Raw genomic sequence first — 20,433 nt, 5'->3', positions numbered from 1 at the left:
ATATATATTAAAAAAAGAAATAATACTTTAAAATTAAAAAAAAAGAGAAAAATGTATAAATTACTGGAACATCACCCACAAGTTGTCTCAGCACTCTGCTGGCCCACAGATGTCTTACAGCTATCTCTTCAGCACCTAAAACACTAAGGACTATTGCTAATCTTTAAAATAGTAGCTAATTATGCCCTAAAGAAATCCTGAACCCAAGAAGATAGAAGAAATTTTAAAATCAAGTTCAATCAGAGTCATAGTAGTCAATTTCTTTTTTTTTTAAAACAGGCACAAAGAAAGTGTAGCTTCTGAGCTGAATGATGACAACATTGCACAGTAAAGATGGTGAGTTAAAAGTGAGGGAGGTTTCCTTTATACATTTCTCTTATTTTTCCCTTCTGTCTCAGCTCTTGGTCATCTGGACCAAGAGGTTCAGATTCTCACCAAAGGGAAGTTCAAGTCACATATATTTTGTGTTCACTCTGTTAAAGTTGCTATGTTTCTAGATACTTTTAGTGAAATATATATCTTAGAAACAGTCTTGCTCAAGAAATGTATGAACTAGTAGGGAGAGAAAAGACATTGTAATATCTATAACATAAATGTGAGTGGGGTGAATGCCACCAGACAGGTACAAAGTGTTATAGAAGAAAGAAAGAGATATTACCTATACCTGGAAGAATCACTACAGTTTTCATTATATCATTTGTAGATTTTTATTATTTTTTTCATTTTCTCTTAATTTTCTATAAAATTTTATCCAAAGTCAAAATAAATTAAAAAATTTTTCATGTCTGAATAATTCAGTTTCCCATATGCTTATATTTATCATATTTATTACCTCTAAATTACTCAGTGGTTTCTAAGCCTGGAAGTACATCAGAATCATCTAGATAGTTTTGTAAAATTACAGATCTCAGGCCTAATTTCAAAATATTTCATCAAAATCTCTGGGCAGGGGAGGTGAGGGTGGGTGAGGAGAGGCCTAGAAATCTGAATCTGTTTAACTCTCCAGATAATTCTGATATGGTCAGTCAGTGGGCAGTGTTTAGCAGTTTCTGTGCTAGGCTTTATATTTCATAAATTTCATTTGATGATCAAATTTCTTTCAGAATGTGGGAAAGGACCAAAAAAACCCTTTGCCCCTCCTGCACAAAAATTGCATAGCCTGATGCCCTATAGCCCTAACTCACCCAAAGGGAAGACTCTGGGGATAAGTTCCCAAGAGGCAGAGGCCAGGCCAAACCTTCTGAAGGCCAGGTTAGAGAAGGAGGAGAAGGCAACCACAGAGAATGGTGCCAGCAGCGGCCAGGAGGAAAGAGTAAAGGCTCAAGACAACAAGCAAGCAGAGAAGAAAGAAAAGGTATCAGTTATATTGTTGGGCTCTAGAGGGACAGTTTCTTCTAGTCATCTGCCGTGGACAAACAGAATCTTTTCATGTTGGGGAAATTCATCTTGTAGTTGCAGTTTTTTATTCTTTTTTTGAAACTTCCATTTTTTTTCTCTTCAAGAGGTCAAAAATGTTTTGATGAAAGCATTTAGCAGGAAATAATGGGTGGGTAGGTAGGTAGGGCCTGAGGTAGGATGGAGATGAAAATAGAGGTGGACAGAAATGTAGTAAACTTTCTTCTTTTCTTTGGTTCCTTTATTTCCAATATATCTGGGATAGAGTTTATAGAGTCCTTATGTATGATCATTGTTTTCATGCTCTCAGCCTTGTGAATTTACTGCCTCATGTAAAGCAGGCTTTTCTGACCAGCCAGAGAGGAGAACTGTGAAAAGACAAGCAGTTTTCCTTCCCTACTCCTGTCTCTGCAGGAAAAATCAAGTCTTACCGATGAAGAATTTGAGGAGATTGTCCAGACTGTGCTCCAGAAGTCCCTCCAGCAATGCATGGGTATGGCTTGTGGTGAGAGAAAAATAGTTTCAGATAGGCAGAGACACTGTTACCTGAGGTGTAGAGTATGTTGACAGCTTTACTCCTTCCCTCCATCTTTCTAAGTAAGAAAATATTAGATACAACTTTGGAATATTTTAAAAGACCTTATAGATAGGACTTTGAAATATTTTAATATACTTCGTCTTCTATCAACAGGACTGTAGCTAAATCACCTTAGATGGGGGTACAGACTTTTAGAAAAGTAGATTACATTGACTTAAGAATGTAAATATGGCCTCATCTAGATTTTTTAAATGTAATTTAAATTCATTTTTATATCTTCAGAATCTATTTAGAAAAGATCAATTATTTTTCCCAGGTTTGAAGAACTTAGTTTCCATCTACCCTTATAATTTTTCTATTTCTTACACTGTTTCAACATATGTTAGGGATTTGATATTTAGAACAAAGCACTTCATAGTGTAGGCCCCAAGACCCTCTGCATAAGGTCATGAGGCTAAGAAGAATAGTCTGACATTTTCAGCTATTTTTAGGTGTACCTCAATTTCTAGAGGAAAGTTTGAGGAACAAATGATATAAAACATAGTACATAAAATAAAAGTTAAAATAAGCAAATTAAAAATTTTCCTGGTTATCCTGGAATGAGGCAGATCAATCTGGAAATTCAGAAGGACATAGATTTGTATTTTTTCCTGAAAATTTAAAGATTTGCAATTTTATGATATGACAAAACTCCAAAAGTAGACTCTTCCAGGCAACAGGTAGAAGATATTTTAATATAAGGTTACAGTTTGGAAATAATGGAGTGATTATTTTCTTTAACTACTTCTCTGCTTATAATATTTTGTTTTTGGTGGGGTGGGAGTGATGGTGGTGGTGGTGATAGAATCTAGCCTTGATTTTGCAGAGACTTCCTATGTCCAGCCCATAAGATGTACCCAGTTAGACAAGGAAACAGGAAATGCTTCTTCTACTACTGATAATGGTAATGCTAATAGGTAAGTTTATCCTTGTGAAGCAGGTTGATCACAGGGTGGACTTAATATTTACAAATGGCCTATCTATCTGGTCATTGTTTATATCTCTGTAGATTTCTCTCACCTTGGGGAAGATATCTGTTTGAATTGGGAAAACTAGGCAAGTAGATAGATAAAATGACCTCAGGAGGCCTTAGGGAGCCTAGGATTCTTCTATGCTCTTAACTTTTTTCATTGGATTCTTTTACTTTTTCATTAAAAAAATCTTATTTTCAGAGAGAGGGTAATGGTACCTCATATTCTAGAGATTTCAGCTTCTCAGGAAGATGGAATAATTCCTAAGACAAAGACATCTAAGCCAGGCCAGCCAGATCCTACAACCTCTGAGAAGAAATTCGGTAAACTCTCCTTAAGCAAAAGAAAGAAGAAAGCTCGTAAGTATAGTCAGATTTGATATCTGGCTCAAGTCTCGTACTTAATCCATGAAATTAGGGAACTGGGCAGTGGGCAGGCTGAAAATTTCCAACCTAAGTCTTTGAAACTATCATGTTATGATTCTTCTTCCTTCATCCTTCTTCCTGCTTTATTATCTATAAAGAATCTCTTCCTCATCTCCCTACCCTACAAATGTTTTATCTTCCCAGAAGATGAGAATATGAAGAAAGCCCAAAGTGGGTATGAGCACAGACAGAAAGACCAACCGAAGAAAATGGTTCAGGATCATTCTCAGATCAGGGACCAACAAAAAAGAGAGGAAAGTGGCTTTGGTGAGTTCAGCCATGGTTTGGAAAAACTACTTGGGCTTGAAAACTGGAGATGGAGGAGAGAGGCAGGGGTTAGAATGTTAGAGGGAATTCTGCAAATATTATAATTAATTTCTCACAGATACTTGTAGGATATGCTGCTGAGGAAGAGAGAAATATTTAATTTATTCAATTATTCATTCATATAATCCATAGTTTTTGGGTACCTACTACATATCAGGCATTTTAGGAGGTGCTGGGTGAGTACAGAAGAAATGAATATAAGCTTGCCACAAGGGAGATAGGCTTCTAAAGAAGGCAGATAAGAAAGCTACAAGTTGGAAGTAGACCTGGGAAAGTTTCTAAGATAAGATATTGCTTGAGCAAGAACTTGAAGTATAGTTTAGTCAGATGAACCAAGGTGGAAATGGGGATGGATCAGACTGATAATTATTGTCAGAGTTATGGAGGAGAGCTAATGTTTGCAGCTTTTGAGTGTGCTGTGGAGTAGGAAGTAGCAGGGGTGAGGAAGATAAGGCTAGAGGCATGCAAGGGCCAAATCATAAAGGGCCTTACATGTGAAGCTAAGGAATTTGGATTTTATTTTACAGGTAAAGAGGAACCATTGAAATTATATAGGGAAAACTTGATAAGATTTGCATTTTAGAAAACTCGCTTTGGCAGTAGCGTGGAAGATGGATTTTCAGAAAGATTAGACTCACAGAATAGTAATTCTTCCAAGCAAGGAAGGTGGACAGTAGCAGTGAAGAGGAAGAGACAAATTTGAGATTTTTAGGAGGCAGGATCAACATGCTATGGCAGCCAGTTATGAGAACTGAGGAAGAGGGGGGTCTCAGCCTCTAGAACAATCCTGTTTTCTGGCATGAGTGACTGAGTGGCTAAAAAAAGGTATTATCTAAAATGGAGAAGATAGCCTTGATGGGTGTGGCTCAGTGGGTTGGGCGTCATTTGGAGGACCGAAAGGTCACTAGTTCGATTCCTGGTCAGGGTACTTGCCTGGGTTGTGGACCAGGTCCCCACTTGGGGTGCGTAAGAGGCAACTGATAGATGTTTCTCTCCCCTTCTTTCTCCCTTCCTTCCCTTCTCTAAATATATAAATAAACGAACAAACAAATAAATAAATACATCTTTAAAATGGAGAATATAGAAGAAAGAGTAAGTTTAAGATGGTAAATTCAGCTTTGGACAAGTTAGGGGGTCTTTGATGAGATTTAGAGCTCAAGAAAGAGGTCTGTGTTGGAGATAGAAATTTGGAAGTTATCTTCTTCAGTAGGAATGGGTGAAATTTTTCCAAGAAGAAGTTGGGGAAGGAAAAGAGAACATAATAAAAAGTGCTGGGGGAACATAATGTTTAAGATTGAGCAGAGGAAGAGCTAGCTGCCCAGAGAAAAACTAAGAACTAAGAGAAAATTAGAAAGGTAGCAGGAAACTAGTAGAATGTTATCACAGATGCCAGGGGAGGATAGAATTTCAAGGAAGGGAGTTTTTAAAAACCATATATATATATATATATAGTATTTAGGCTTGTCAAATGCTACTACAGAGACATCAAAGGATAAAGATTTGAAAATGCTTAAGGGATATCACAATTAGGAAGTCATTAGGGTCTTGATTAGAACCCTTATATGGGTTGATCAGGGTAAATGGCAGGCTATAGTGGCTGAGAGTAAATACTTTTTAAACTAGTTTAGATGTGAAAAACTAGGAGGGATAAAATGGTAAATAAAGGGGGAAGTAAGTGTAAAGTTGAGGTAATGTTTTTCTTTTTTTAACTTTCTTTGAAAAGAAATAGACTTGACCTGTGTATTATTAGCATATTTATGTGCTCAGGGAAAATTGTTTATAGAAAGGAAGAAATTGAAGGGAATGAGAAGAGAACTAGAGAATTATTCTTAATTAGAAAGGACACTTAGATTTTGAGTTTGGATGGAGGAAAGATAAGGATGGAATATATATTTATTTATTCTTTTAACAATAGTTATCAATGCTTATACATCAGGCAGTGTGCTAGATGCTAGAAATATAGTGGTGAACAAAATAGATAATCCCTGAATTATAGAATTTACCGTTTTAGTGTACTGGACAGATAATAAATATTTTAATGAAGTAACCTTGGTAATTGAGACATTTAAGGATAAGAAGTAAAATAGATCATACAGTATATTAGTACATATGTTTAAACTTTGAAAATAAGTAGCATGAACAGTCTGGAGGAAAACAGGCTTGCACACCACACACATACACAGACAAAACAGAACCCAAAGTGTAAGGAACAATGGAATAAACAATCAGCTTGTGTCTAACATGTATGTGTGTATGTATATAATTTTAATTATGGAAGCATAATATGATTTGTATCATACTGAAGAAAAAGCAAGACTCCAGCAAGACTATGCAGGCACCAAACAAGGTAGTCCTGGGCAATAGACCACTTCTCATGTTATTATGACATGGTAATATAAAGAACTGGAAGTATTCATCTAATTTGGGCAGTTGGGTGAACTGGGTGATACTGATCCATCTCCTGAACTTCTCAGTATTAGGGAAGGGATTGGACTTTACACTGAAAGATGGAAGTTCACTCCTTAGGCAGTGCTTATGAGTCAGATTGTGATTGTAGTGAATGTATAAGCCTTTTGCTATAAAAGAACTACTCTTTCTGTTTCTTACAGTTGCCAGAAGAGATGAGTCCTCCTAGAGTAGGAAATTGAAAGGGAGTATCTGATAAATACAATCAGTTTGTGTTAAGTACTATGAAGGAAAAAAAAATGGAGTGTCATGAGAGGAAATAATGAAGACCTAGTTAAACTGGGTCAGTCAGGGAATGTATTGTAAGGAAATGACATTTAAGCTGAAACCTGAAGGGGAAAGGTAAGAGTTGGAGAAAGAGTTTTAGGTAGGGTGAAGTTCGGCATACTCCAGGTACTCAAAGAAAGCTGGTGTGATTGAAATTCAGAGAGCGAGGGGAAGCAGGGAAGGGAAGTGGCTCTGGATAAATGTAAAGAGGTAAGTAGTGATGAAATCAAAGACCATGTTACAAAGTGACAATTTTTTTCAAAAGTTCAGTGGGAAGTCCCCTGGGTTTTAACCAGGGGAGTGACATCATCAAATTAATGTTTTAAAAGGACCCAGTTGGAGAATGAAGTAGAGAGGTGGGAGGACACGAGTAGACAAGTTAAGAAGTTAGTGCTAGGATTACATATTTTGGTGGCTTAGATTAGGATGATGAAGTGGAGACAGAGAAATGGATGGTTGTAAAATACATTTTAGAGGTAACTTTGTCACAACTTGGTAATTACTTGGATATGGGGTGGGGGGTGTGAGAGAGGAGAGAGTATGTCAAGGATGATTTGTTCCTGGCTTGAGGAGTACATGAAAGGAAGTGAGGAGAGGTGGAGGAAGAGCAGATTTGTGGAATAAGGTTAAGTTTTTGGGTTTGGGCCCATAGGTTTGAGATCATTGTGAGACATCCAGAGTTGTCAAAGAGCTCAGAACAGAGGATGTTAGTATACATCTCTGTGTTGTTGGTAATGAAAATGTATTTCAAAACTATGGGAATGGGAGAGGTTGCCTTAGGAGAAAGTATAACATTGGGAACAACATCCACCAATTGGGCTTTGAAAGCCCAACATTTAGAGATTGGATGGAGAACAAGGAGAATCTAGTAAAAGAGACTGAGGAGGGAGCTGCCAGAAAAAGGAGGAGGAACAGAAGAATGATCAGAAGAATGGATCACAGAATCTAAAGAAACTAGTGTTTCAAGAACAAGTGGTCCCTGGCTGGCGTAGCTCAGTAGATTGAGCGTGGGCTGTGAACCAAGTGTCGCAGGTTCGATTCCCAGTCAGGGTACATGCCTGGGTTGCAGGCCATGACCCCTAGCAACCACACATTGATGTTTCTCTCTCTCTCTTTCTCCCTCCCTTCCCTCTCTTAAAAATAAATAAATAAATAATAAATAAATAAAATCTTTTAAAAAACTTAAAAAAAAGATGAGTGGTCAATCGACATGATCTTATGTGTCTATGATATCAATCTTTATTATCACAGAGCCATGTTGTGAGCCTCAAATACAATTTCAAACATATCATCTTTCTTTCTGCATTGTTTGAAAGGGTATTTAAAGAACTGTTTGTTATTGTCATTGGAAATTTCATCCCAACCCAAGTTCTATGTTATTAGGATGATTTTTTACCTCACTCATTTCCTCATGAATATTCAGTATTTTGAAAACCAACCATTTATTTTCTTGATCTGTGTTTACTTTTATGGTACCCAGCTCCTTCTCCCATTCTTTTTTTCTAGTCTTGCTAGGTCATCGGTACAAACATCCAAAAATATCATTGGCAGCTGTCTTTTCAGAATAATACATCATTCTCAATTAGTACTTTGTTTTTCAAAATTAAGTAATTGAGAAAATGATCCATAATATGCTCTTCTAATGGATGATTTTGATGGGATGAAGGGTATTCCTTATCAGGCATTTAAGGTAAAATTTGACAGTGGGAGAGTGAACTTACTAGGGAAACATATTGTGAATATATAGTACTCCTATGTGCGTGGTTATGTGATTTTTCTCAGGCAACGTTCAGTTTAATGAATATAGGCACAGAAAAAGTAGAGTGGATATCTAAGGAGTCATATCTGAGTAAGTGCAGAATAAAGAAAAGAGGTTGCTACTGGATTGAGGGGAAGGTAGGGGCCAGTGGATCAGAGATCTATATAAAGTGAAAGTTGCTGTAGGGGTCTTTGAACAAGTAAAGTGCAAGGATGGAAAATTTTTATCAGAGACGGGTGTTTGGGTAAGTGGTTCAGGGAGTATGTAGTCCCTGCAGATGCCTGGGTGGGGCATGCAAGGGTAGATGTGGGTTCCTGAAGTGAAGTGGGTTACTGAGGTGGCATGGAGGAAAAGGTCAAGGACCTCAGAGAATGGCATGCTTTTTTGAGTTACCCTTCTGGAAATAGTGTCACCTGGAATGAGGGCAGCGGGTGGAGAGGAGGAGGCTGAACCAGATGTCAGCATCTTTTCAAGGGAGATGAGAAGGCAGGGCAGTTCCATGGCATGGACCTCAAGGGAGGAAGGGTTTTTATAGGAAGAAGGATGATAATGGTCTGGAAGTGGCAATAGAGAATAAGGATGATGCTGAACCCATTTTCTGGCATGAGAGACATGAGATGTATGAGAAGGAACCAACTCTATTTAGAGGGCTGTGGGTGGGGTGGGGTCAGGTAGAGGCAATGTCAATTAATCACCAGGTTTCAAAAAGGAGATAGAGGTTCAGATAAGAGGTTGAGGATATGTTGGCTTTTGTTGCTCTTATCTGGAATTCCCTCCCCCACCAAAACACACACAGTTTAAGGATTTAGAAGGGAAAGAGGAGAGGCCGTGAGAGATACTGGATCAATTTAGAAAATGTGAGGATAGAGAAAGGTGGGGATGAAAGTTTGGTAGGTAATGGATAAAAGGAATGCTTTGCTTTTCAGCAGGGCCTGAAGTAAATAGTTGATTGAGAAATGATGGACTTAGACCTGAGTCATTTGGAGGGGGGTGAACTCAAGGCTATATTGATCCCAAAGGCTGCAACTTGGTGATTTGGTGACAGGTAAATCAGTAACATTCAGATAGGAGCTCTGGATGTTGTACACAAAAGATGCTGGGTAGAGTTCTCCAAAAGAACTTTTCAGTGCTGACATGCCAATAGAGAACAAGACACTAGCCAGAAGGATGGAATCCACCCATTTTAAGAACTGTCAATACAGGAAACATTCCTTTCTGCCCAGGGCGAAAGAGATGATAGCATGGTATATAGTAAAAGACTGAAATGTGAGGTTCTTGATTTTAAGTTCAGCTCTGCCACAAAGTTAGACCGAACTTCAGCAAGTCAGTTATCTTCTCTCAGCCTTGGTTCCATTTATAAGTTAGGGATTGGACTGGGTGATTTCTAAGGCTATGTGATTCTGGCGGGGAGTATATTGATTTCAGTTGGATTGAAGAAGGAAGACCATATTTTTGAGTCTCTTATTTCAGTATTTTTCCTGTCACAGGTCAATGTCTAGTCTGGGTCCAGTGTTCCTCCCCAAACTGTGAGAAGTGGAGGCAGCTTCGTGGGAACATTGACCCCTCAGTCCTTCCAGATACTTGGTCCTGTGACCAGAATACAGGTAGAATGGAGTGGAAATTTTGGGGGGGAGTTTTATTGTTCCACCCTTTCTTTTCCTGCACATATCCTTTAAATTAATTATGTTGTAGGTGTAGTTTCAATTCCAGGGGTCCTTGCAGCATATGGGAGAAAAGGATCTTCCTGTTATATGAAGTTGTATTTGGCATAATGGGCTAGAAGAAGACAACTTGAAGAGTTGTATTATGGGGAGGGTCATGGAATCTAAACATATGTTCTGAGCAAATTTCATCTTTTGCAACATTGGTCTGACCCTGTCAATCCTGTCAGTCCTGATTATATTATTGGCAATGGGTTGGTGGATAGGAAGGAAATTTGGATATATGGGGAAAAGCAGGTGAGAGATTCAGTGGCTTAGAATTCTAGAATGTTTGAAACTACAAAGAGATTATGATGTTCTAGTTCAGCCCAGTTATTTTACAGATGGGAAAACAGAGTCTCATTCAAATTATAATCATGATGTTACATAGATGGAAGCAGGGTCAGACAATGTGGGATATAGGAGAAGTCTAGAATCTCTTTCTTTAGAGTATAAGGAGGCAGCACTCTTAACTTCTGGCAAGTCCTCCATGCCCATCTCCCAGGTACCCTTTTGGTCTCACCTGCTGCCTATATCAATTTCTTCTTGTCCTACCTCCTGCTGTCATCCAAGCTGTTTCCTTCCCTTCATTTCCATTCCTTCTCTCTCTCTCTCTCTCTTTTTTTTTTTTCAGACTTGGAGTATAATCGCTGTGATATCCCTGAGGAGACCTGGGTAGGGCCTGAGAGTGAAGTGGCCTATGCCTCCTACATCCCAGGATCCATCATCTGGGCCAAGCAATATGGTTACCCCTGGTAGGACACCATGGCATACTCAGAGCATCCTTCATGAACTTGGGAGTGGTAGATTCAAGTAGAAAGGGAAGAAAATTGAAAGCATTTACAATGGAAATGGTACCTGTTTTAGAAAGAGCATGGGGTAAGGGAAAAAATAAAGTACCAAGCTTGGAGGCTTTGAAAGAGCATGTTTTCTAGAGTTTCACAGTGGAGGTGATATCTTCCTGGAAAAAGGATCTGATAATTCTACCCTGAGTGGGTAGAAAGAGGAGGGTAGCTCTACAGCATTTTTTAAAACACTGAGATATTAGGGACAAAGTAAAGAGAACAGAGGGTAGGATGGGTAATTTCTTCTTTGGAGATATCCCTAGTCAGAAGACTTCGTTCTCAGAGTTTCTGGAAGGCCTAAGGATAAGATACTTTTTACGAGAAAGATGCTAAGCCTCTTCATACATTGTTGGAAGTCGCTTCAGTCATTCGGTAGTGAACACTGGGAGGAATTGACAGGGGATTCTGTCTTTGGGATCCTTTGTTTACAAAACATTGCCCGTTTCTGTACATGTATATTGATGAGCTTGTGTTCTGTTCATCTAACCCCTTCTCTTCTGTCTGCTATATCCATCTTTCTTCTCCAGGTGGCCAGGCATGGTAGAATGTGATCCTGACCTGGGGGAATATTTTCTTTTTGCTTCTCATCTTGATTCCCTGCCGGTGAGTTTTCCTGATTCACTAGATGGTCGGGCTAAAGTATTGACCAAATTAATTCTAACAAATGTACAGGGTTAGAAATATAGCCAGTTGACATGAGCAGAAACAGACAATTAGCTAGAGTGACAAACAGAAATAAGTACTCACATATAGAAATAAGCTTGTATCTAATTAAATATTTGTTAGGACATTTATTGTTTTCATAAATATGCTTTGGTTAGGATTCCTGAGGTCACATGGGAGAACAACAAGTTAGGTAGGTCAGGTGGGTCAGGTTTAAGGGAGCAGATGAGGCCCAGCACCTCCTTCCTGTGACTCCTCAGTTCTTCCCCTGCCTTTTCTGGCTAGAGGGCCAAAGCAAGGAGAAAGACAAGAGTCCATAGCATAACAGTTTTTTTAAAGAGATTTTATTTATTTAATTTTAGAGAGAGAGGGAAAGGAAGGGAGAAAGAGAGGGAGAGAAACATTAATGTGTGGTTGCCTCTCGTGTGCTCCCTACTGGGGGACCTGGCCCACAACCCAGCCATGTTCCCTGACTGGGAATTGAACCAGCAACCCTTTGGTTCTCAGAATAGCACTCAATCCACTGAGCCACATCAGCCAGGGCCGTAACCATTTTTTATTTCAGTCTAAGTACCATGTGACATTTTTTGGAGAAACAGTCTCTCGTGCTTGGATCCCAGTCAACATGCTAAAGAACTTCCAGGAGCTGTCTCTGGAGCTAACTGGAGTGGTGAGCAACCTTGGGAGTCAAAATTGTAATACAGAAAACTTGAAAGCTAAATCTTCCCCTTATTAAACCTGATTTTTTCCCAGGGAGAGCTGTGTCAGGAGAAAGTCCCATGTCTGACCAAGTGTGCAAGAGTAAGGTTATTCATGAGGGACTCTTTCTACCAGGATTGTAACAGGATAATGCTTTTTCTTAGTGTTCTTCCCTGCCTTCAGATGGGAGGGTTTCCTGAAGACTCTGCTTTCCTACAGTTTAGCCATAGCAGATGTGGCAGAAATGAGGGCACAGATTAATTCAGGGTTCTCAGGCTAGGCACCTGACATTTTGAGCTAGAGAATTACTTGTTGTTGAGGACTGTCCTGTGCAGTGTAGGATGTTTAGCAGCATTCCTGGGCTCTACTGACATCTTAACCAGTAGCAACTCCCAGTTTGTGACAACCAAAAAGTTGTCTCTAGATGTTGCCAAATGTCTCCTGTGGGGGCAAAACCTCCCCTGGCTGAGAATCACTGCATTAACCAAATGATAGTTCTTCCCTATAACCACTTTGGGTTTGGCCAGCCTTACAAATGAGCAGGGGTCCAGCAGCTCCGGGGCCTTAGAAAATGAGTCAGTGAGTATTAAGCACCTAGATCTAAAGAAATTTGTGAGAAGCTTGAAAGTGTAATCATCTGAACTCCTTTAATCTTGCCTTTTCAAATTTCCATGGAATTTACTTTGGAGAGGACACCAAATTGTTGATTGAAAATATTGCCGAGAATTGGAGAAGGGTTTGTGTTGTGGGCTAAGAGGGAATTGCATTCTTGAACTCAAAAGATTAATAAAAGTATCATATCAATATCAGGAACCAAAAGTAAATGCAGTTAAAGATAATGTCTGGTAAACAGCAGCATGGTGGGGTCACTTCTCTGACATGTATCATGACTCTAATCTTCCATTTCAGAAAAAGTGCAGGAACAAGGACTATTGCCAGAAACTGCGGGTAGCCATGATAATGGCTCAAGAGGCAGAACAGATCAGTATTCAGGTGGGAGAGTGTTTAGACTACATATTAGCTCCTCTTTGGGACTTGAGATCCAAAGCAAACCATATATTGTTTATGCAGAAATCCAGTTTGTCCTTCCCCATTACACAGTCTTAGTTTTAGAACTATGTAGTCTTTTTTTTACCAAGCCAAATTCCCTTGATAATTCCTTAACTCATTCCTTCTTTTACCTGCCATTGAACAAATGGGATCTTCTCTCAGTCCAGACATAGTTTGTGGTAGGGGGCATCCTCCATTTCTATTCTAACTTCAAGCCTCAGCTGTATGTACCCTAACTTCCCTTTTATGCAGAGTCAGTTTTTACCCTCACAATCGGCCTTTAGGGGTAGGGTGAAGTCTGACAAACTGAATTTCCCCTTCCCAATTATTCACTGAATTATAAACTGGGAAAGTGAAGATATATTACATAATTATATATTATTTTACTATAATACTATAATATTAATCTCCACAAAAATCTAGATGAATCTACTGTGAGATTTCAAGTGAAAATAGTATGCAATATGAATTTATATTTCATAACTCTTGAAATCAGAGGGCAACAATAGTAACTGGGAGAGTAGTAGATGATGCTTTTGTTTTTTGGTTCCCTCAGGAGCGGGTTACACTGTTTGGTTTCTGGAGCAGATACAATGGATCTGACCATAGTAGGGAAGGAAAAGGTAGGATATGTAGGAGGATGAGGACTAAAGAGGGAGAGGAGGGATTCTTTCATTAGGCCAGCAACTGAAACTTAACTTTATTTTATGTCTAATGTCATTAGCCTAGTTCTTGATTTTATAATAGTAGGCTTTCCATGAATACTGTTGACCCAGTGTTGGGGATAGATACATGGATGGATGAGTGGAAAGAGTGGGGATAGGGAGGAAGGGTACACATTGAATAATGATAGGACTTAGAAAGGGTTGAACCATGATAATCTAGGGTCATGTTTTTCTTTTTTTTTAAGATTTTATTCATTTATTTTTTAGAGAGAGGGGAAAGGAAGGAGAAAGAGAGGGAGAGAAACATCAATGTGTGGTTGCCCCTTGCACTCCCCCAGTTGGGGACCTGGCCTGCAACCGAGGCATGTGCCCTGACTGGGAGTCGAACCAGTGACCTTTTAGTTCGCAGGCCTGCGCTCAATCCACTGAGCTACACCAGCCAGGGCCTAGGGTCATGTTTTATGGAGAAAATAATACTTGGACATGAAGGGCGGGGTTAGAAGACTAATTCTCTGGGATCAGTTCTATTAACTAACTCATCACCTATTTTACTGAATAAATGATTTAGCTTTTCCTTCCTATTCCTGTTCTAGACTTAATGCTTTCTGGGGTTAAAGGCCCAGATCTCTCCTTGGAGAAAGAGGAAGACTCAGACTTGGAGGAGGAGGAGGAAGGAAAAAAAGTAAGATTGATCTTTAGGACTCCCTTTAGGATATTCCTACAGGGCATCTGGTTGGCATGGTCTTATTATTTCCTAAAGAACTGTCCTGACTGGTCTTATCTCATAGAGGTCTTAAGCAAAGGAGACTCTCCTTTATCCTTGGTTATTCTCTCTAATATATCAGACCTCTAGGAACTTATTTCTTTTAAAAAATTTGTATTGGTTGATTGACTTGAGAGAGAGAGAAGCATCGATTTATTGTTCCACTTATTTATGCATTCATTGGCTAATTCTTGTATGTATCCTGACCAGGGATCAAACCTGTAGTCCTGGTGTATTGGGATAACTCTCTAACTAACTGAGCTACCTGACCAGGGGTAGAAACTTATTTCTTGATTACCATCTCAATTCCTACTGAAGTTCTTTGGTTATTACTGGAGCAATTTCAGAGAATACCAGGTTGCTTCTCTTTATTCTTCCTTCCTACTATGTGGACACTTAGGATATTCATTCACTTGTTTCCTTAGTCTCTTCTCAGGCACATGAAATATAGATTTGCTTTTCATAAAGAGATTTTTAGAGTGGTACTGGGGTCACAGGAAAACTGAGAGGAAGGTACAGAAAATTCCCATATACCCCCTTCCTCAAACATATATAGCCTCCCCTATTATCAACATCTCCCACCAGAGTGGTGCATTTGCTATAATCAGTGAACCTACATTGACACATCATAATCACCCAAAGTCCATAATTTACATTATGATTCCCTCTTGGTGTTGCACATTCTATAGGTTTGGACAAATGTATCAATGACATGTATCCATCATTATAGTATCATAGAGTATTTTCACTGTCCTAAGAATCTTGTGTTCTCCACCTATTCATCTCTTTCCCCAATACCCCTCAACCTCTGACAACCACTGATCTTTTTATTGTCTCCATAGTTTTGCCTTCTCCAGAATGTCATATAGTTGGAATCATATAGTATGTAGCCTTTTCAGACTGCCTTTCACTTAGAATAATGCATTTAAGGTTCTTCCATGTCTTTGCATGGCTTGATAGTTCATTTTTCTTTTATTTTCTGAATAATGTTCCATTTTTTGATGTACCACAGTTTATCCATTCACCTACTAAAGGATATTTTGTTTGCTTCCAAGTTTGGGCAATTATGAATAAAGTTGGTATAAATATCCATGTACATGTTAAGTTTTCAACTCCTTTGGGTGAATACCAAGGAGCTTGATTGCTGGATCATATGGTGAGAGTATATTCAGTTTTGTAAGAAAACACCAAAGTGTTTTCCAAAAAAGCTGATATATTTTTGCATTCCCACCAGCAGCAAATGAGAGTTCCTGTTTCCTCACATCCTTGCTAGCATTTGATGTTGTGTTTTGGGTTTTGGACATTGTAATAGATGTGTAGCACTATCTGATTGTTTTAATTTGCATTTACATGATGACATATGTTTAATATCTTTTCATATGCCTATTTGCTATCTGTATATCTTCATTGGTAAGGTTACCATTAAGGTGTTTGGTCCATTTTTAATTGGGTTGTTTATTTCTTATTGTTGTGTTTTATGGGTTCTTTGTATTTTAGATAACGGTCCTTTATAAGATGTACCTTTTGCAAATATTTTTGCTCAGTTTGTGGCTCATCTTCTCATCATTTCTATAGCATCCCACTCTTTAAAAAACACAATTAGGTGAATCTATTTCTATTTTCTTATTTTTCTGTCTCATCCTTAGGGCCCAACTTTGCCTATTCCCAAGCCAGCCAAGACTCAGACAAAAAAACCCAAGGCAAGAGGTAAGCAAGCCATCTGGAAATGGGACATGTACTACAGTTAAGGCAGGGGAGAAATAGAGAGTGTAAGGGGTCTGCAGGTAGCTGGGAACTTATTGATGGTCTCAGCTCCAGAACCTGAGAAAACAGGCAGGACTTATGAGTGTCATTGGAGAAGCTGTAGCCTCCTATATATTGAATTATAAATTCTTAGGAATGAATGTTTTAAATTCTTAGCCAAGAAGGATGACTTCTTGGAGAAGGCAGGCTGTGAAGACTATGATAAAAAGAAGATGATGGGGGTGGAGGAGAGAAGGGGTAAGTATTTGGGAAAAAAAGAAACTGAGAGAATTTACTAGATTAAGATTAGCAGAAGATACAGGGCAGAGACCTAAATGTGGGAACTACATGGACCCTTGACAAGCTGTTATTTAAAGAGAAGTAAACAGACTTCTGGCCAAGATGGAGGCGTAAGTAGACACACTGTGCCTCCTTGCACAACCAAAAAGAAGGACAACAACAAACTTTTTTTTTATTTTAATCATTGTTCAAATACAGTTTTCTCCTTTTTACTCCCAGTCCAGTCCCCCCTCCCACCCTCCCCACTTCCCTCCCATTACCACCCTCCCCTTAGTTTATGGCCATGTGTCCTTTAAGTTTGTTCCTGTGAACCCTTCCCACTGTCCCCTTAAATTCCCTCTTCTCTCCCCTCCGGACACCATCATCCTGAGGAGGACAACAAACTTAAAAACAAAAAATAAACAGAACTGACAGAAAATCGAACTGTAGGGAAGCCCGAAAACCAGGGCATTAAAGAAGAAATATTCATCTAGACCGGTAGAAGGGGTGGAGACAGGCAGCCAGGTGGAGAGGACTTGCAGCAAGGCAGTGACTGGAGGACCAGGGCAAGCAAGGCAGGCTGGTGGATCCGGAGAGGTGGCGGCTGGCAGACAGGGTGGTCCCACATTTGCATGCAGATAAACCAGGTGGCACAACTGAGGAACGAGACACAACCCAGAGTTCCAGCACAGAGAAATAAAGCCTCAAACCTCTGATTGAAAACACCTGTGGGGGTTGAGCCGGCAGGATAAATGTCTTACTTCACAGGAGAGTTTGTTGGAGAGATCAGCAGGGTCCTAGAAAGTATACAAACCCACCCACCCAGGAATCAGCACCAGAAGGGCCCAATTTGATTGTGGTTAGCAGGGGAAGTGACTGAAAACCAGCAGAGAGCAGAACAATGCCATTGTTTCCTCTTGGACACCCCCCCATACAGCGTCAGAATGCAGCAATGTGGGTTGCCCCACCTTGGTGAACACCTAAGGCATGAACACCCTTACTAAATGACCCAAATGAAAGAACAGATCAAAGCTCCAGAAAAAATACAACTAAGTGACGAAGAGATAGCCAATCTATCAGATGCATAGTTCAAAACACTGGTAATCAGGATGCTTATAGAATTGCTTAAATATAGTCATAAATTAGAGGAAAAAAAGAAAGCTATGCTAAGCGAAATAAAGGAAAATGTATAGGGAACCAACAGTGACGGGAAGGAAACCAGGACTCAAATCAATGGTGTGGACCAGAAGGAAGAAATAAACATTCAACCAGAACAAAAGGAAGAAACAAGAATTCAAGAAAATGAGGAGAGGCTTAGGAACCTCCAGAACATCTTTAAATATTCCAACATCCTAATTATAGGGGTGCCAGAAGGAGAAGAGGAAGAGCAAGAAATTGAAAACTTATTTGAACAAATAATGAAGGAAAACTTCCCTGATCTGGTGAAGGAAATAGACTTCCAGGAAGTCCAGGAAGCCCAGACAGTCCCAAACAAGTTGGACTCAAGGAGGAACATACCACAAGGCACATCATAATTACATTACTCAAGATTAAAGATAAGGAGGGAATCTTAAAAGCAGCAAGAGAAAAGGAGACAGTTACCTACAAAGGAGTGCCCATAAGACTGTCAGCCGATCTCTCAGAAGAAACCTTGCAGGCAAGAAGGGGCTGGAAAGAAGTATTTGAAATCATGAAAGCCAAAGACTTATATCCAAGAGTACTCTGTCCAGCAAAGCTATCATTTAGAATGGAAGGGCAGATAAAGTGCTTCCCAGATAAGGTTAAGTTAAAGGAGTTCATCATCATCAAGCCCTTATTATGTGAAACATTAAAGGGACTTATCTAAGAAAAAGAAGACAAAAAATATGAACAGTAAAATGACAACAAACTTGCAGTTATTAACAACTGAACCTAAAACAAAAACAAACTAAGCTAACAACTAGAACAGGAACAGAATCACTGAAATGGAGATCACATGGAGGGTGGTCATTGGGGGAGTGGGAGGAGGAGAGGGGGAAAGCATATAGAGAATAAGTAGCATAAATGGTAGGTAGAAAATAGATGGGGAGTTAAGAATAGTATAGGAAATGTAGAAGCCAAAGAACTTATATGTGTGACCCATGGACATGAACTAAAGCAGGGGAATGTGCATAGGAGGTGGTATACAGGGGGAGAGGAGTGAAGGGAGAAAATGGGACAACTGTAATAGTATAGTTAATAAAATATATTTTAAAAAGATCAAATGGCAACAAATTCACACTATCAGTAACTGAACCTAAAAAAAAAAGCAAAAAAAAATAGAGAAGTAAACAAATGTTCTTCATGGTTGGGGGCTGGGGTGATGCAGGCACAGCAGACAGACAAGACGGGGCTCAGCAAGGGAAGTCGATGAATAGACCTTTGGGAAATGAACCTGCAGCTGTCCCTGTACCCATAAAGGGAAGGAAAGAAGTACATGGAAGTTCAGATCCTGATGAACCAGGTAAAGCTCTTCTTGGAAAAAAGTTTGGGGAAATAGTCTTCATGTCTGCATCTGTCCTCCTGAATAATTTTAAAACAATTCTACAGATTTTCATTTATTTTTTTAGACATAATCAATAAAGTATATATATATTTATTTATTTTAATTGTTCAAGTACAGTTTTCTGCCATATTTTCATTACTTTAAAAGAACAAAAATTAGGTCAAAAGGGCATCTCTCAGACTGTAGAATGCAGTACACACTATAGAAACATAATGGTTGTGGGTTTGACTGAGAAGAGTAAGGAGGCAGGAACTAACATTTATTGAGTATTGCTATGCACTGGCTACATACATACGTCCTTGCCAGTTCCCTTTAATTTTTTCAATATCTCTATGAATGGATATTTGCCATTTGGACAATAAGGCCTTAGACTGAAGCTCAAAGAGTTTAAAATTTACTCAGGACTCATGTGTCTAGCATATGGTCAATCCATGGCTTGAATCCAGGTCTTTCTGACTACAAAGCCCATTTCTTTCTATTGACAAAAGTAATCTTTTCCAGAGGTTTTTTGGGAATAGAAATTTAGAAGTTTGATTTATAAAAGATAAGGACAGATGACTAAATAAGACTCTCAGTTTTGTCACTTTTTCATTTAGGTCTTAAGAAGAAATTTAAAGCTCCCCAAAGCAAGGTGTCAGCAACCAGCTTGTCTGAAGGAAAGGAGGTTAGAATGGTGCCAAAGGGCCTGATCCTACCAACCCATCACGGGGCCTGTCCTTCCATGGGGAGAGAAGAGCCCGGATCTCAGGAACTGCAGGAGGCTGGAAGCTTCCCCTCTGACGATGAAACCTCCAGTGGCCTGGACCTTGAGCAACTCATGGAAGATGTTAGAAAAAACACAGAGCAGAGGGTGGAGCTGCAGCATAGAGATGACACAGAGGAGTTTACCTTCTTTGAGGAGTAGTTCTGTGTGTTTGTGTTCTATCCCCTCTTCCCTGGGAGCAGGAAGGAGAGCCTTTCAGAGGGCCCCAGAGAATTGTTGAGATTGGTCATTGACTACAAGATTAATAAGTGGCTAAAGTCAGAGTTGTATGTTTTATGTGTTAATAAAATAGGTTACTGGTTTAATTGGTTTGTCTCTAATAATGTGCTTCAACTTGGTTTCTCTCCCTCCTTCATGTCCCTGTGGCACATCATTGTGGCTGGCAGGAGAACTGCACAGCACAGGAATCTGGGAAGGCAAAGAGACCTGAGTCCCCGGAGAGGGACATGGAGAAGGGCAGGTCTGGGTTCACATCTGGCTCATCATTTACTAGCTGTGTGGCTTTAGGAAAAGCACTGTAACCATTCTGTTTCTTTGTTTTGTGTCTCAAAT

The 20,433-nt window shown here is 39.4% G+C and overlaps 1 protein-coding gene across 1 annotated transcript; it reads left to right on the top strand.

Moving 5' to 3' along the window:
- Nucleotides 1-268: 268 nt before the first annotated feature.
- ZCWPW1 (zinc finger CW-type and PWWP domain containing 1) lies at nucleotides 269-20,186 on the top strand. Its single transcript, XM_036020740.1, has 16 exons — nucleotides 269-336; nucleotides 1,104-1,354; nucleotides 1,810-1,900; nucleotides 2,799-2,889; nucleotides 3,145-3,302; nucleotides 3,513-3,635; nucleotides 9,675-9,791; nucleotides 10,522-10,642; nucleotides 11,260-11,335; nucleotides 11,961-12,065; nucleotides 13,004-13,087; nucleotides 13,701-13,767; nucleotides 14,403-14,491; nucleotides 16,219-16,279; nucleotides 18,942-19,076; nucleotides 19,715-20,186. The coding sequence occupies exons 1-16, from the start codon at nucleotides 309-311 to the stop codon at nucleotides 20,020-20,022; spliced, it is 1,905 nt and encodes a 634-aa protein (XP_035876633.1). The 5' UTR covers nucleotides 269-308; the 3' UTR covers nucleotides 20,023-20,186.
- Nucleotides 20,187-20,433: the final 247 nt, after the last annotated feature.

This window comes from Phyllostomus discolor, chromosome 3 (assembly GCF_004126475.2).
Source record: "Phyllostomus discolor isolate MPI-MPIP mPhyDis1 chromosome 3, mPhyDis1.pri.v3, whole genome shotgun sequence".
In the NCBI taxonomy this organism is placed as follows: domain Eukaryota; kingdom Metazoa; phylum Chordata; class Mammalia; order Chiroptera; family Phyllostomidae; genus Phyllostomus; species Phyllostomus discolor.
Note: the sequence above shows the minus strand (reverse complement) of the source record. Positions and strands in the feature narration are given on the sequence as shown.